General features: G+C 43.2%; 1 protein-coding gene across 5 annotated transcripts; it reads left to right on the forward strand.

Moving 5' to 3' along the window:
- Positions 1-650: 650 nt before the first annotated feature.
- On the forward strand, positions 651-15,993 carry TMEM220 (transmembrane protein 220). 5 transcript variants are annotated; one of them, XM_033962443.1, is made up of 7 exons: positions 651-789; positions 1,123-1,152; positions 4,244-4,304; positions 8,814-8,937; positions 9,090-9,149; positions 14,274-14,413; positions 14,522-15,991. In XM_033962443.1, the coding sequence occupies exons 1-6, from the start codon at positions 709-711 to the stop codon at positions 14,404-14,406; spliced, it is 489 nt and encodes a 162-aa protein (XP_033818334.1). In that variant the 5' UTR covers positions 651-708; the 3' UTR covers positions 14,407-14,413; positions 14,522-15,991. The 5 variants fall into 5 exon arrangements, 4 of the variants coding, with proteins under 4 accessions (XP_033818334.1, XP_033818335.1, XP_033818336.1 ...); XM_033962446.1 differs by having other exon boundaries at positions 673-1,029; positions 14,522-15,992; XR_004540975.1 differs by lacking the exon at positions 8,814-8,937 and having other exon boundaries at positions 14,522-15,993.
- Positions 15,994-16,509: the final 516 nt, after the last annotated feature.

A 16,509-nucleotide genomic window follows, 5' to 3' on the forward strand; every position in this document is an offset into this window, starting at 1 on the left:
GATGGCATCAATGGGAACTCCACTAACTTGGAACATGAGGAGGACTTTACAGGCCAGACTTTACAGTAGCTATCCTGCAAACAACGAATCTAGGACAATACCAGGTGAACTTTAGTCTATGGCCCAGAAATATCAAAGAAGAGACAAGTTAATTTAATCATGTATTTTTAATAACAAATGGGCAGACTGGATAGACCCGTTCAGGTTTTTATCTGCCGTCGTTTACTGTTACTATGTTTTTAAATTTTTTTTCACTTGTTGATAGCTTTAACCGAATCACGACCATAAGGAAAACCACCGGCAGCTCCAGCGTTACATTCATTTTACAAAACTGCATCGATTGTGATCGAACGAATTAACGTTATAAAGTCATCACCTTGGACTTCAAAAAATATTCTAATCTAAAGGACAACAGATGGGAAATTACAGTGCCGCATTCCCAAAGGCTGAAAAGCGACGAGATCGTCACGGTGCCCTATTTTCTCAAGCACAAACGCGTAGAAACGATTCAGTCACACAACCACTACTCGCTCCCTTAGTATAAGCATATCCTGAAGCCGGAAGCTTACTTTAACTTTATAGATCTGAAGGCGGGCAGGCGTGATGTCACTTATGGAACGGCGCTACGTTATTGGTCTGAAGGCGGGCGGCTGGCAGTGACGTCACGGATGGGCGGTATTTGTGGTGGATTTGCTGTGTTTCGCGGGTATGGGCAAGGGTCGAGTTTGCGCGTGGAAAGTTTGTAATTTGATCATGGCGCTTTTCTTCGCCTTAGCTGCTTACGTTCAGGTCAGTGGCGAGGTTCTGGTTGCCTGTGCCTAAAAGTATTTTATTTAGCCACGAACTTGCCTATAAATCAGTGGGACTGGTTGCAGAGGAGAGTTGAGATTGTGCTCTTTTCTGATCCTGGTTTTGTCCGTATATCTGAAGCTGTCATTCGCTACAAAGCTAGGAAGAATCTCTGTGGTCCTCTTCCACTTGCATCCTTACAAAATCTGGTTACATAAGAGCAGCTTAACTCCCATCTGTGTAAGAATGACCTGTTTTCAGACAGCAAGAAGTTAATCTGTGAACTTAGATACATTCAGACTATAATTAGATCTTCATTGCTTTATTTTGCAGGTGAATGACCCTGATGCAGGAATGTGGATAGTGAGTACGACTTCTAGAAAGTGTTAGGTATTGTTCTGTGAATGCATGAAAGTGTAGCTGCCAGTTTGTGCTTGCAGCTCCAGAACCTACAGATTGTGGAAGGGGAAGACTTCTCTTCATGACTCTCGAAGAACAGAGGGAAGAATTATTCAAAGCCTTCATTCCTCTCTCTTAATTTCTAGTCCTTGAAATTGCTAATGGGCCAGGATTTGGGGATATCGTCTCAAATAAGAATGAAAGAAATTTGCACATTCGTTATGGCCATCCTGAAAATCTGATCCATTGGTGGCCTTCAGTGACTAGTTGGTTGTGCACAAACTAGGGGCGTTATCTTCCCTCCTAGTCTTCCAGCTTTTCTCTGTCACCTTAAAAAAATGCCTCTGTCCAAGCTAATCAAATAGTAAAGTCAACATTATTGGATTACTGTTTGTACAAGTAAGAGTGAATATTCCAGTCATGAATTCCTTGTGTTAAAACTGTATTGTCTTTTGTTGATTGTGGCAGATCTTTCCAAGTGAAGGAGGCAAAAGTCCAATATTATCCTCCTTTTTCTTAGATCTAGACTTTAGTCAGCACCTAGGACTCTAGTACTTCCAGGACCCCCTTACCCTCTTCACTTGCAGAAAGGGAAGAGAAGTACACAAGAGCTGTAGGAGATCATTCTTTATTTATTTATCCCCCAAAAGAGTTAGCGCTTTGAATTAACCTTTCATCAGGCCTGAGATTCCTGGCTTCTGAGTTCCCCTTCTGGCTTCTAGGAGACGGAAAAAGAAGGAAAGACAACTTTCCTTACAAAATCTTGCCATTTATAATCTTCCTGGTGGCATTTCCTCTCATATCACTTCTACTTGGAGGGAAATTTTCTAATTGGATCACTCACATTATACTTTTAGATACTGTAAGTGCTAGGGCTGTGATACTCCTATAGAAAAAAATAAAATAAATCACACTAGGTGACATGCAAGATTTTCTTAATATTAAGGTATCTTATGACCATGGGGAGCTGTGTAGACAAGTCGGGGCTGGAGCAAAAGTGCAGTTTCCATACATGAAAGGGGAGCTGCTTATTTTTGGGGTAGTATAAAGGAATTGGGTGGGAGGGGAATTATGGTCACATCCCTTATTTAAAGCCTGTCTAAGTTTAGTTGTTGATTTTCCAGATTGTTCCTGTTTACATGTATCTGAATGCTTTCCTTATTTATTAAAACAAAAAGGATCTATGAGCAGGGAAGTCGCATGACTTCCCCCACATCACAAACCAAAGTCTTAAGGCACAAAACAAAACTCAAAGATGCTACCAAATCTCAGCGCTATTATATCACTCTAAATTGTCACTCCAGATTAGGATTTTCAGAACACCACCCGAGCAGCTTAGCACGGTGTGGCAGCACTCCTCATTGATCCTTAAACTGTGTGTGACCCATAATTATTTAATTAGATATTAATACTTATTACTTTCATTATTTTTTTTCTTTTTATAACTTCTTATAAATACTTGCACAAATTAATAGACTTAGCTTTATGTGCTGTTGCTGCTCCGGTCTCCACCGACGCGTTTCAAATTTTCATCAGGGTCGAGGTTAGTACCGGGTCTTCAGCCTACTGAAGTATTCACTTAACCTTCTCACAAAATGCCGAGCGAGTGATATAATAGCGCTGAGATTTGGTAGCGTCTTTTAGAGAATGACACGGTGAAAAAATTGGTCCCCGTCACCGCCCCGTCCCCGTCTCACCATCCTCTGCACCGCCCCGTCACCGCCATTCCCTTCACCGCCCCGTCACCGCCACTGCCACCCCATTCACCGCCCCGTCACCGCCACTGCAACCCCATTCACCGCCCCGTCACCGTCACCGCTGCATACATAAAAGCCTCAAACGGGTACGATTTTATATACTTTTCTAATATCTCCCCTATGTATCTGCCATTGTCCCCCCCCCCTGTGTCCATATACCATCCCCATGGCATGTCCCCTTTATGTCTCTGTCCCTATGCCCCATGCACATAATTTCCCCTCTTTCTGTTACCTTCCTGTGTCCAGATTTCCCCTATCTTCCTCTTCCATACCAGTGTGTCTCTTCTTTTCAACCCCATCTAGCTTTTTTCCCTCTTTCTTCCCCCCCCCTGCTTCTAGCATCTGGCTCACCTGCCTGTCCTTCCCTTTCTTTCCTGCTGTGGGTTTTTCTTTCCGTTTTCATCACCTTGGCCCAGAATCCTTTTCCCTTTCACTCCCTCCTTACAGTCTGAGCCGGGAACACTAGCGATCGCACGGTCCTCGCAGCCCCCACCCGCCTGCCCAATCGATCCTAGTGTTTAGCCAGCTCTCTCCCTTCTCCTCACCTTAATTTGCAGGCTTTCTTTTTCAGCGACCTGCACGCTTTCCCAAAGAGCCGCACACGCGCGGCTGCTCAGTGTTCAATCTTCTGCTCTGCTGCAACTTCCTGTTTCCGGTTGCGTCAGAGCAGAAGATCGAAACTGAGCAGCAGCGGGTGCACGGCTCTCTGATAGCGTGTGGGTCGCCGAAAAAGAAAATCTACAAACTAAGGTGAGGAGAAGGGAGAGAGCTGGCTAAACACTAGAATCGATTGGGCAGGCGGGTGTGAGCTGCGGGGACCGCGCGATCCTTCATGCCTCACTGCGGGGACAAGACCCATTCACCGCCCCGCGGGCGGTGAATGGCCTTGTCCCCGTCGCCGCAGCGACTGCTAGTTTTCTTCCCCGTTTTCGGCGGTGACCCGCGGCTAAAATGCGGTGGCCGCGGGTAAACCGCCACCGTGTCATTCTCTAGCGTCTTTCTCCCACATCAGCCATTACTGATGTCATTAATGCAAGAGGTGGGAAACAAAATCCTGATATAATCTGCAGGGAACAGTGGTTCTTCCCAAAATGGCAGTAAAATTGTACTGTACTTCTACAAAGGTTGTGATGGAAGAATGTAACCTTCATGGGACAGCAGTTACACCCTAAACAGAATATGAAGGGAGAATAACCTGCATGAAGTTTATTGCAATTTTGTGTCTTTATTTTCATACATGGAGCCGAGTGGCATTGTTATAATACTAAAACCTTGTGCATTATTTCTTGTTGGATCAGGTGCTGTATTCTGTTCCGTCACTTCTGACGTTACTGGTGGGTTTGCATCCTGACATCACAGGTAAGATGCAATAAGCGAGGCTATTGTAATATGTTTAGTTGGGTCTTCTAAAACAGTATTCTTCAACCACCGGTCCACAGAAATTTCCTGCCGGTCCACAGGGCCAGCATATGCATCAAGCCCAAAACAGTGTTCTTCAACCGTCGGTCCACGGTGCAATCAATGCAGCGTTATCTTCGAGCCAGCTACCTCTTCCTCACTGATTCCGTGCACAAAGCCACGGGCAGTGGCTCCTACGCGCATCCTGTGCCTGAACCGGAAGCCTTCTCTCTGACGTTGCAGAGGGAAGGCTTCCAGTTGAGGCACTGGAAGCCTTCCCTCTGCAACGTCAGAGAGAAGGCTTCCGGTTCAGGCACGGGACGTGCAAGGAGCCGCTGCCTGCAGCTTTGTGCACTGCATCAGTGAGGAAGAGGGAGCCAGCCTGAAGATAACACTGGGGGCAGCATAAAATGGCCAAGGCATAGCATAGAGGGAGGGAGACAACAAAGGTAGGGGGGAATGATTTTATTTTTTAATTTAGTGATTGAATTATGTCAATTTTGAGAATTTACATCTGCTGTCAGTGTGCTTTGTGTAGTTTAATGTTGTGGTTAACCATTATGTGACTCCACTCTACTAACGGCAACAGATCAGGTACACAGCCTAGGAGTAACCTTAGACGGACACTTATCCCTATCTGCCCACATATCCCAAGTAGTCTCCACCTCCTTCTACTACCTCCGCCAACTGAGAAGGATCAAACCCTACATCTCCACACCTGACCTGGCCCAACTCCTTTACGCATATGTCCTCTCCAGAATGGATTACTGTAACTCCCTATTTAATGGAATAACCAAAAATAATCTCAAGCGCCTCCAATGGGTCCAAAATGCAGCTATCTGCCTCCTACACAACCTCAACTACCATGATCCCATCTCCCCAGCACTCCGCGCTGAACACTGGCTCCCAATTAGCTAGTGCTGTGCTTTCAAGGCTCTGGCAATAGCGCATAAGAGAATTTATACCACAACCCCCTCCTACATAAAATCCAAGCTTCGCATCTACACCCCCACTCGCACCCTCCGCTCAAAATCGGAGATACACCTATGCATTCCCCCCGGAAGGTCCCTCCTCTCAGAAACTGCCCGCAAACGATCCTACAGCCACTTCATTCCACATCTCTGGAACCAACTCCCCCCCGCAACTCAGACTACAGAACTCATTAATGACATTCCGTAAAATGGTAAAGACCCTCCGCTTCAACTAAAGGTCACCCTCAGTCTACACCCCCCCTTAAGCCCCACCTCTCTCTTCTCTCTCCTGTCTATCTTCTCCCTAAATTTCAGTATAGTCCTCTCTGTCTGTACGCTGATAAATTGTATCTAAACTCAAATAACTTGTATTTAAACTAAACTACTTATACTTAAACTCTACTCTTAATTTGCTGTATACTCCCTGTATTTAAACTACTGCACAGTCTTGTATGTCCAAACATTTAAACCTATTGTATATCTTATATGTCCAATTACACTCCATTGTGTATGTTCACTTGTAGACCGTTCTGAGTTACTTGGAGGACGGGATAAAAATCTAAATAAATAAATAAAGAAGATTATATTGTGTATCTGTGAAAAATGAATGGAAAAAATAGTGTTACAATTAGTACTATTATGGGGGCGGGGTCTGGGGTGGAGATTGGGTAGAGATGGGCGGGGTCTGGCCAACAACTTAGCCCAGTGTTCTTCAACCGCCGGTCCACAAAATAATTATTTTATTTCTGCCGGTCCATAGGTGTATAAAGGTTGAAGAACACTGTTCTAAAATATACACTACATTCCTTTCAGTTAATTCAAAGTGCTGGGTCATATGACTAGATATCATTTAAGTAAGGCAATGCTCTTCAATGTGAGGCTTGGGGGCCAGTGGTGGCCCATGGAGAGCTCTGGGGTGGCCTTCATTGTCTTTTCTGGGGGGTTTCCTGCTATTCTGCCTCCCTATTCAAGCTCAGGACAAAAAGAGAGAAGTGGTTGAGGGAAGAGCCCATTGCCAAAAGGCAAGGTAGTTCTCAATAGACAAAGAATGCATCTGGAAATGCACACCTCCTTGAGAATTATGCCTCCCCCCTGAAAAGGATTAGGTCCCAATTCCTGCCCCATACTTTCTCTGCCATTTGGAAGTCAGGTGCACCTGGGGACATATCTTAAAGACCAGAAATCATCTTCCAAAACATGTCCAATTTTATTGTGAGCTTTACATCTCTTTTATATCATTCTACATGAATCAGTGTTGTCAGCATGTGACGTAAACACAAACCATATATGGACACAGGTCACATGAAACTTTAAAGAAATCAGCATTTTTCTATCTCAAGACTGGAGTCCAAAAGGTCAGAAAAGCCTTGGCCAGCAGAGCCTCTAATCTAAAGCTGTTTGCAAATACGGCTTATAAAAACAATTGAATTCACTTCACAACAAGTTAAGAACATATCTTTTCAAACATAAATGTCCTTGTAGTATTTTCAGCAAGAGAAAGCAAACAGAGTCTGGATTTACAGCTTTAAACAACATATGGAAAACTACAAGACGTGTCCCTTCACCCCCCCCCAAAAAAAAAGTTTGAAGGCAGGCTGATAGTGTTGCAGTCATGCATGGAAAACTTGCCGGCTTTCTCTTATTAGAATCCAAAGTGATCCTGACAAAACTAGAAAAGACCACATAGGTAGGGTCCCAATGTGCTCCAATGAAGCAATTTCATTGGTTGCATGTGATGCAACATAAGGCATTTCAAGGTATTCTAACTTTACGTTGATTTGGGGTGAGGGACCAGTTTATTTGAGGGAAGGTTTTCAACTTATATGTGATCCCAGTGGAACTGCATTTACCTTTCCTGTGTCTGAGATGAGACTGAGCAAGGTATGAGCTAGCTAGGCCAATATCTTGGAATAAAATTACCAGTTGATTAAGACGTGAAATTGATTGTTTCAAATCTCATAAGGATTAAAAGGATGTTTTATTTGTGAATGCCTTTGGATGTGTGGATAGTGAAGATAAAGTGTTCAAGTGGAATTAGCATGTTAACTACAGTATATGTTGAAGGGTTTTATGGGGTTGACTAGGAATGGGTGTCAAATATTTTGTATGTTGTAACTTTATTTTTAGTTTATTTTGACAATTTTTGTAAGTTCTATCATAAGAACATAAGAATTGCCATACTGGGACAGACCGAAGGTCCATCAAGCCCAGTATCTTGTTTCCAAAAGTGGCCAACCCAGGTCCCAAGTACCTAGCTAGATCCCAAGTAGTAAAACAGATTTTATGCTACTTATCCTAGGAATAAGCAGTAGATTTCCCCAAGCCATCTCAATAATAGTCTGTGGTCTTTTCTTTTAGGAAATTATCCAAACTTCTTTGAGCTACTACAGCATATAAACTTTAATATGTAAAATTAAGAACATTAGCTCTATTTCACATCAAGTGTCATTCAGATTCTCTGGAGTAGTAATCTGTGTTTCCTGTGCTTTAAGAGTGCTTTTTAACCTTTTATGCCTGAGCCAGTCAACATCTATTCATAGTTCAACAGTACACTGCAAAAACATCTGTGTCCTGTGACACTGAGTAATTACCAGGTGCTTTTCTTATGCTGTCTTAAGGCTACACAACATGTGCTCATACAGTCATATTAGAGTCTTTAAAGCTTGCCAATGTATCACTAATTTTAGATTCTAACAAGCATTTCATGTTTAGGATGGCATCAGCAGAGATAAGAACATAAGAATAGCCTTACTGAGTCAGACCAATGGTCCATCAAGCCCAGTAGCCCATTCTCATGGTGGCCAATCCAGGTCCCTAGTACCTGGCCAAAACCCAAGGCTTAGCAATATTCCATGCTACCGATCCAGGGCAAGCAGTGGCTTCCCCCATGTCTTTCTCAATAACAGACTATGGACTTTTCCTCCAGGAACTTGTCCAAACCTTTCTTATGAAAATACCCCCCACCACACACACACAATAAAACCCTCTCTTTTTCTCGAATACAGTACTGGTATATATGCTTCCATATATGGTTATTTATTTATTAATTTAGTTTTATATCCTGTCGTCCCAGGGGAGCTCAGAATGGGTTACAAATTATACCATTTATACTATATATGGTTGCGACCTCATATTTCAATCAAATTTTACTGTCTAATTTCATTGCTGTTTTGATGAGTTAAATGATCTAACTTTATTTATTTTTCTTTTATTTATTCAATTTTCAATACCGTTCTCCCAGGACATGAATTTATTCAGGCACTCAAGCATTTTTCCCTATCTATCCCAGCGGGATCACAATCTATCTAATGTACCTGGGGCAATGGGGGAATTAAGTGACTTGCCCAGGGTCACAAAGAGCAGCGTGGATTTAAACCCACAGCCTCAGGGTGCTGAGGCTGTAGCTTTAACCACTGCGCCACATAGCCAAATGAAGCTTAATATTGGTGTTGCTACAGACGTGTTATGTTATGTTAACACCAGCACATCTGATATTCAGGTAATTTTCTTTGGAAAATCTTGTCTGATCTGCACGTTTTGGCCTGCTGTTTGGGTGCCACTTGCCTTGGATGGTTCCTGGTCTCTCACAAAAAGGGTCATGTTATACAAGAAGAGGAAGGCAGGTGAGTAATGTAATATCTCGGGTGTCTAGAGATCACAATAGTAAGCTCATGGCCTGCAGAGATAAAATGCTACTTGAAAATGAACTTATTTTATCTGACATTTTATACTCTCAAAGACTTGTTCTTTTAAGATAGAACTGTTATATTTGCAGGGAGTTGTCTGGACTGGTCATTATCATTCTATGGATGATACTTTGCCGCAGTTCTGAAAAGTAAGTGTTTCTGCTAATCTGAGGGGAGGGGGGAAAGGGGTCAAGGCTCATGGATTTGATATACTGTCTTCTGTGGTACAATCCAGAACAATTTACATATACTTTTTCTGTCCCTAGTGGGCCTCACAATCTAAGTTATGTGCCTGGGGCAACGGATGGTTAAGTGGAAATCGAACCCAGTTTCCCAGGTTCAGCCCACTGCACTCCTCTTGTTAACTGCAGAATTGAGTTGTGCAGGAAGGCGGAGGGCTTGCAAGATCAGATACAGAAACCAAGGCTGATTGGATCCATTACAAACAGTTAAAGGATAGATCTTAACCCAACCCTTCCCCCTCCTCCTAGATAAATTCTCCCTCAAAACCTCCACTTAAATAATCTCTTCCTCCCCAAAACACCAGCCAAGTATTCAGATCCCTGAAATGTTACGTAATCTTATTTGTACTCTAACTGTAATCTATTTGTTATATCACACAGTAACGTACAGTCAATTTAATATCCAATTTGCAAGTTCTTCCAGAATTAATCCAGGTACCTCTCCTCCCTTGTAACCAAAAAAACCCCAAAACTGTTGTAACTGGACTGGAAATGTCCAGTTAGCTCTTTTGTAATCCGCCTTGAACTGCAAGGTATAGGCGGAATAGAAGTCCCTAATGTAATGTATTGTAATGTAATCTATAGAGGTGAAAAAAACTTTTACAAGGAGGATTAATCAGGATCTAAGAGATTGTAGATGGCAACATATGTCTGCTCTAATGTGACTATCCAGCTATCAATTGAGTGCATCTAACAAAGGCCTAGATCTGTAGATGGTCTGCGCATGCTTAAAGAGCAGCAACCTTTTTTTTTTTTTACTTTTCGGATTAACTTTTCTTCACGAGCCCGTGGTTTTAACCTGTGGGTTAAAACCACGGGCTCTTAGTGCGGGGAATGGCAGGAGAGTCGGGGCGTCAAGAGGAGGAGATTCGAGAGCGGCAGGAGATATTCGGGGCAGGAGAGGGGAGCAGGGCGGAGAGACAAAATTCGGGGCAGGAGAGCAGAGTTAGGCAGGAGAGGGGGAGTAGGGCGGCGAGACGAGATTCGGGGCAGGAGAGTAGAGTCGGGCAGGAGAAGGGAGCAAGGCGGCCTGAGGAGTCAGGCAGGAGAGGGGAGCAGGGCGGCCAGAGGAGAGTAGAGGCAGGAGAGCAGACAGGAGAATCCAGGCCAAGAGAGCAAGATGCAGTTGGAAAGCAATTAGCGACTGGTCCCCAGCAGCCGCTTCTTTTGTTGATCGGCCAACCCAGTCGGATTTCAAGATTTGTTTTGTGAATCGCTGTCTGCCTACATTTTAATGCCAATCTCCATCATTTGCATGCGCGGATCGGAGGATGACCGGGACAGAGGTTAGTGAATCGGCCTTAGGAAAATCAGGTTGCAAACTGATCGGTACATGATCGGTTTGCTTAGTGAATCTAGCCCAATGTGGCCTCTGGTCCTCTAAAGCCCATGCCTCAGTTCATTGGCTAGTCCAGTGTATTGCAAACTGTGTGCCTCCTGAGATTTCAGGTGTGCAGTGGCACACTGGGGAGGAGGAGAGGCGCTGGCTGGCTGCCTACAGACAATCCGCCGGCGCCTCTCCTTATCTCCAGCCCTCTTCCCTGCTGGCACCCGTTTCTGGCATCTCAGGGCTCATCTGGAGGGCCTCCACGCGTGCATGGACGTCGACGTGATGACGTCACACATGCGCGTGCATCACGGCGACATCTGCGCACTTACGGATGCCTCGCGCCACGGCCACTACGTTTAATGTGCTGCGGCGCGTGAAAGTTTGCGGGACACTGGGTTAATCTATAAGGAGCCATCTGCCCGTGTCATTACATCTCTACCCCTTCTAAAGTTTTGAATTAGCTGCTTCAAAACACCCTCTTTCCAAAGTTATAATCTTTCTTTCCTTCTCCTCTCTTTAGATATGCATTATTGGCAAGTGCTTTGGAATTTGTTACCAGAAAATATGGTCCAGGCTAATAAATAGCTTAAAGAGCTGGATGAGCTTTCTCAGTTCATTAACTGTATTTAGCTAGATGGAGAACAACAAAAGAAAAATCCTGATCATGAGGCGAGAAAGGGCAAGAAGTCTCAGGAAAAGCCACCTGGTATACCTCCAGATCTTGCCTTGACTTCAATAGTTCCATTTCTTAATAATGTTAGTTGAAATTCCTAGCTGGAAGTTTAGATGTTTTCTATTGCTGCTTTCTGCTTTTGTCAGAGTGAATTATGTTAATTTCCAAATGTTTGGAGAGCTGTTTAAAGAAGCCCAGGGTGGATAAAGCAGACAACACAACAGTCACAAGCTGAGAGTCTTGTCTTCAACCTGAACAACTGGAGGCCTAACAAGTGACTAAACTTTTTGGGCCTGATTAATTACTGCTTTATAAAAAAAAAAAAAAAAATCGTACTAAGTTTCACAAATTAAGTTCATTAGTTTAGTCATTGTGTTTAAAGCAATGAGGGTTGTCTTGCCTGAGGCTCATTTGGAGTCGCTTATCCTGCATACCTCTTGTCTTCCTCATTCCAGTAATGACAAGCTGTTATCAATGCCTCCTCTATCATAAGTGTGATGAGTCATTACCAGAGACTGCCATCTATATTTTGATTCCTTTTTACTGAAGAACTTTTGACCGGAATATATCTGGTTTGAGCCTATTCTGCCTAGATTCAAGGCTGTCTTTGTATGTTTGGGTTTAAAAAAAAAAAATTATTAAAAAATATATATATCGCATACAACTATGCAGTTTCCATATCACATACATAAAATCTTGTTTCCCTACGATTGTCACATATAACCTAGATATGTCTAAACATCATTAATCATCCCTGTTATAAACAGGGATAGAGTGCAAATTCAATCAATTCAGACATACAAGCAAGCTTTAAATCATACATTGTTGTCCAAAAAAAATCTAAAAGGCGATTATCAACTGAAATATACCTTAGCATAAAAAGGCATTGGCAAATAATTGAATTTTCAGCATTTTCTTAAAATTCATCCTCATCATATAAAGCCGCAGGATACCAGACAAGGCATTCCATAGTTCTACGCCAGCCACAGATATCATTGATGCTCTGATCCTAGCATGCATAGTCGACATTCTACCCTCCAAACTTAATTTCATCCCATTTACATCTCTACCTTTCTTCAATAACTGACGGTTGACACAGATTTCAGGTAATGGAGTACAAGAACTGGTGTGTACCTCTTCTCCTAACTCTCCTCTTTCTCCTGGCCAATTTATAAACCACTATTATATGTGATAAATGGCAGTATAGAAAGTCTTGTAATAAATTGGAAGGGTGCCTAAACTTTGACAGCTGTCATTCATTTTTCTCTTTTCAGCGCACACACACACTCTGAAATTAAGCATGGGACAAGCACTTAGGATCTCTGAGGGATTGGCCTGTATCAGGGATCTCAAAGTCCCTCCTTGAGGGCCGCAATCCAGTCGGGTTTTCAGGATTTCCCCAATGAATATGCATTGAAAGCAGTGCATGCACATAGATCTCATGCATATTCATTGGGGAAATCCTGAAAGCCTGTATGGTCTTTTGTCTCCTGTCACTTTTCTATCTGGTCAATATATGGAAGCATTTTTGTGGCTAAAAGTGTGCCTGCTCTGTAATAAAGTGCAGCTGTTTGGGATATTCAGAGTAGAGTGACATGGTAATGAAGAGTCTACATTCCCATTAAGTTTTTCCATTCTCATTCCATCCCCACTAATTTAAACATAGAATTAAGTCACACGTTAGCTTGAAGGAAAAAAAAAAAATCTGTTTAACCATTAACAAAAAAAAGTACTGATTATATAGCTTGTCATGTCCTAAAGTCCGTGTAAAAAAAGAATTCAACAACTATTTTGGGTTTCTTCTGTGCTCTTTAGTCATCTCTGGTAAGTCCAGTGAGAGACAAAAAAACAAAACAAAAACAAACTGCAGATGTGTACAAGATGCAGGCAGAATTTATTGTGACAAATATAAATTTATAAAAACCTTTTTACCAAACAAGGGACCCGACACGGTCCGTGTTTCGGACAAACCTTCGTCGGGGGTCCAATATGCAAAAAGGTTTGAAAAATATGCCACAAAAATTTTGTGAGACGCTTTACAGCAGTTGGCGATTCTCGGCATATTGGACCTTTTGGTTTATGATTTTTTATTCTATATTTTTTGTGGCATATTTTTCAAACCTTTTTGCATATTGGACCCCTGACGAAGGTTTGTCTGAAACACGGACCGTGTCGGGTCCCTTGTTTGGTAAAAAGGTTTTTATAAATTTATATTTGTCACAATAAATTCTGCCTGCAACTTGTACACATCTGCAGTTTGTTTTTGTTTGCTCCTGGTTGGTTTTTTCTGCAGACAAGGTTGGACCCCTCCTTCCTTTTTTGTTGCTAAGTCCAGTGAGAGAAAATGTTCTTTCAGATGAGGTACTAGTTTTTGGAACTGTTAAAAGATACAAGTTTGAGTTTAAGTAGCTGTCATTTCAAATTAATGTGCTGATGTTTTAAAGGTATAACCATGATAATGCTTCCCTTCCTTGTGGTAAAAACCATGATCCTTATTGCTTTACTGCGCTAATACCATGCAGATCACCCATCTCCTGCACTTCCCCATTACTACTGTCTCACTAATTCAGAGGCATTATTTGGATAGCTGAATATCTTTACCAACTTCTGTACTAGGCAGATAGATGGTGGTGGGTCAGAGCCAGGGCAGACTAGACTTTATCTAGGTGTGGCAATATTTACTCTCTAGGTATCTTAGGACTGGCTGTCCTAAGTTATCTGAATAGTACACTGAATATTGCTGTCATTGAGATACAGTCAGCGCTGGAACGTATTATTTTTGTATTCAGTGCAGATAGTAGCACTGAATATTTGGATATTTTTTGACTGCTGTAGCTAGCATTAAAAAACAACAACCGGTGGCCATGGTATCTGAATATTGATCTGTGTTTTATATTTTTGATACTGCAATGAGCACTGCTTTCTAGGACAGTGCATTGGGATCTGTGTTTCTGGAACCAGATATAAAATGCCATTCTCTGTGTGTTAGTCCTCTTCTGTGGAACTGAATAGCATATTTTCTTTGCAGGAGTGCTATTGATGGAGTTCGATTGGCTATTGCTTTGTGTATATCAGCCCTTCCGTTCATGATTTGGCTGTATATCTATTTGAACACAGAGATGCGAGCCTTGTGGCCAGAACACTGCAAAACTGTAATCTAACTGCCAGGTATGTGAGAGGTGAATGCACATCCTGGCTGGTTCAGTGGCAATCAAAGGGCATAAAAATGCTGCTGGCTGTGTTAGATCTTAACTACAATTTTGTCTCTCTTAACAGCTCATTTGGGAATTGATGCAGAATATGTAATTCAAATTTAAAAACCAGAAGTGCCACACCGAGCCTCTGGCCCCCTACAACAGAATAACCTGCCCCCGCTGGTGGACACCTTTGGGAGCGCATCTGATCTCAACCAGCATTGGCTTATCAGATGATACCAGTTGTTCCAGGCAGGTTGAGCCTGGCCTAGTTGTACCGTTTTTTGTACAAAATTGTGGTGCTGATATCCTCTATCAAATGGGAATAGAAATCTAATAGAGTAAAACTTGAAAATAATAGAGCTAGTTGTTGTCCACAGGGGGCTATCCACCTTTTGCTGTAAGAAAGAGAATGTGAAAATGGTCTCTTCCTGAGAAATATACATATTTCATGGTTGCTTAAGTTAGAAATGATACATCAATAACAGAAGTGATTCGCTAAAGAACAAGATTGTTTTTTAGCCTCGGTGCCTGGAATTACTGCTCCAGAAAGAGTTAATTACAATACATTAGTATTTATGGATCGCTAATATGTTCCAGAAGAAATTCAATGCAAATGCTATCCATAGTGTTCCAAATACTGTGTGCCTTCTGCAAGTCGTTATGGAAAACATGACCATCAATATTTAACAAAAGAATCCATTAGACCATGAAGAATTCTGTACAGTAACAATTGTAGTACTTATGAGATCTTGGATTACAATTATTTTGCATATGCTGTTCAAATCGATAGTCCAACACTAGATTGGCCTGATAATAGAAAGTATAATTGCTAATTCAGTCTGTGCACGTGTCTAGTGTACTTCTATACCTGCTCACACTAGTTTTAGCATCTCCCCTTCCTCCTTCCCTGGGCTCTCCTCCTGTCTGGTCCCCCTTCCTTCACTATGCTGAATGGCACTCATACCCGTTTCGTGACACTGCACAACAGTTTCAGTACTAGCGCTGGGCTTTCTGCCATAGGTTCACAATCAGGCCTGCTGCCAGGTCGTACCCTCTCCCCAATAGAAAGTGTTCTTTCTGTTGGGCAGAGGGAGTGAGCTAGCAGCTTGTCTGAGTGCTGGCCTGTAGTAGTGCTGCCTGATTTCCGATTCAAATTGATTTGTATTTAGAAAAAAATCAGCCTTGTCAATTTGGGGCCCAACCCTCCTCCCCGTGCCTTCAGTCTCCTACAACAGGAGCGGCAGTGCTGCCTCTTGATGGCTATCCACTGCCGCTGCCGCTCCTGCTTTAGGAGGCAAGGGTGGAGGGTCAGTCAGGAAGTGTTGGTGTCCTCTGGCTTCCCCCCTGGCCTTCCGCTCTTACCTTCACTGAATTACAACAGTGGAGCAGCCTGCACAGGATCACCAGTGCTTTAGCGATCCTTGCAGGCTGCCTTCATCTTCAGGAGCATGTTCACTTTGCCACGATCCTGCCCATGACATCAAAGGAGGGGGGCGGGACTGCGGCAGAGTGAACGTGCTTCTGAAGACGATGGTAGCCTCCTCTGTGCAGGCTGCTCTGCTGCTGTAATTCAGTGAAGGTAAGATTGGGAGGCCAGGGGGAACATGCAGGCCTTCGGGGGATGATGCTTTCGTGGGGGGGGGGAGTACAGACCTTCAGAGGGATGCAGGCCTTTGGGGGCGGGGGCCCTGGTGTAGACATAACGGAGGGAAGGGGGGGGGGTTCAAAGAGACATACATATGCCAGACTGGGGAGGGGAAAGAAATAATGGGCCTAAAAACAGAGTAGAGGGAGAGAGATGGTGGACAATGGGATTTAAGGATGGAAGGAACAGAGAGAGAAGTTGGACACAAGGGATGGTGTGGGGGGTGGATAGGAGGGTAACTGGGGAAGAGAATGGGAGAAATGGTAAACCCTGGGGTGGTGGGGAAGGAGGGAAAGATGCTGGATGAAAGAGTAGTTAAGAAAAGGAGAGATGATGGGGTCCATTGCTGCACAGTTTCGCTGGCAGCTAGAGACAATCGGACAGTACAGGCGTTATGATCCAACAGTCTACTTCTCAGAACT

The sequence above is a fragment of the Geotrypetes seraphini genome, chromosome 10 (assembly GCF_902459505.1).
Source record: "Geotrypetes seraphini chromosome 10, aGeoSer1.1, whole genome shotgun sequence".
NCBI lineage: Eukaryota > Metazoa > Chordata > Amphibia > Gymnophiona > Dermophiidae > Geotrypetes > Geotrypetes seraphini.

Excerpts from the sequence above, each read along its gene's own strand:
- TMEM220 (XM_033962443.1), top strand. The coding sequence starts at position 709 with ATGGGCAAGGGTCGAGTTTGCGCGTGGAAAGTTTGTAATTTGATCATG. Across the intron at positions 1,153-4,243 it reads CTGATGCAGGAATGTGGATA|GTGCTGTATTCTGTTCCGTC; the intron begins GTGAGTACGACT and ends TTGTTGGATCAG. Across the intron at positions 4,305-8,813 it reads TTTGCATCCTGACATCACAG|GTAATTTTCTTTGGAAAATC; the intron begins GTAAGATGCAAT and ends TCTGATATTCAG.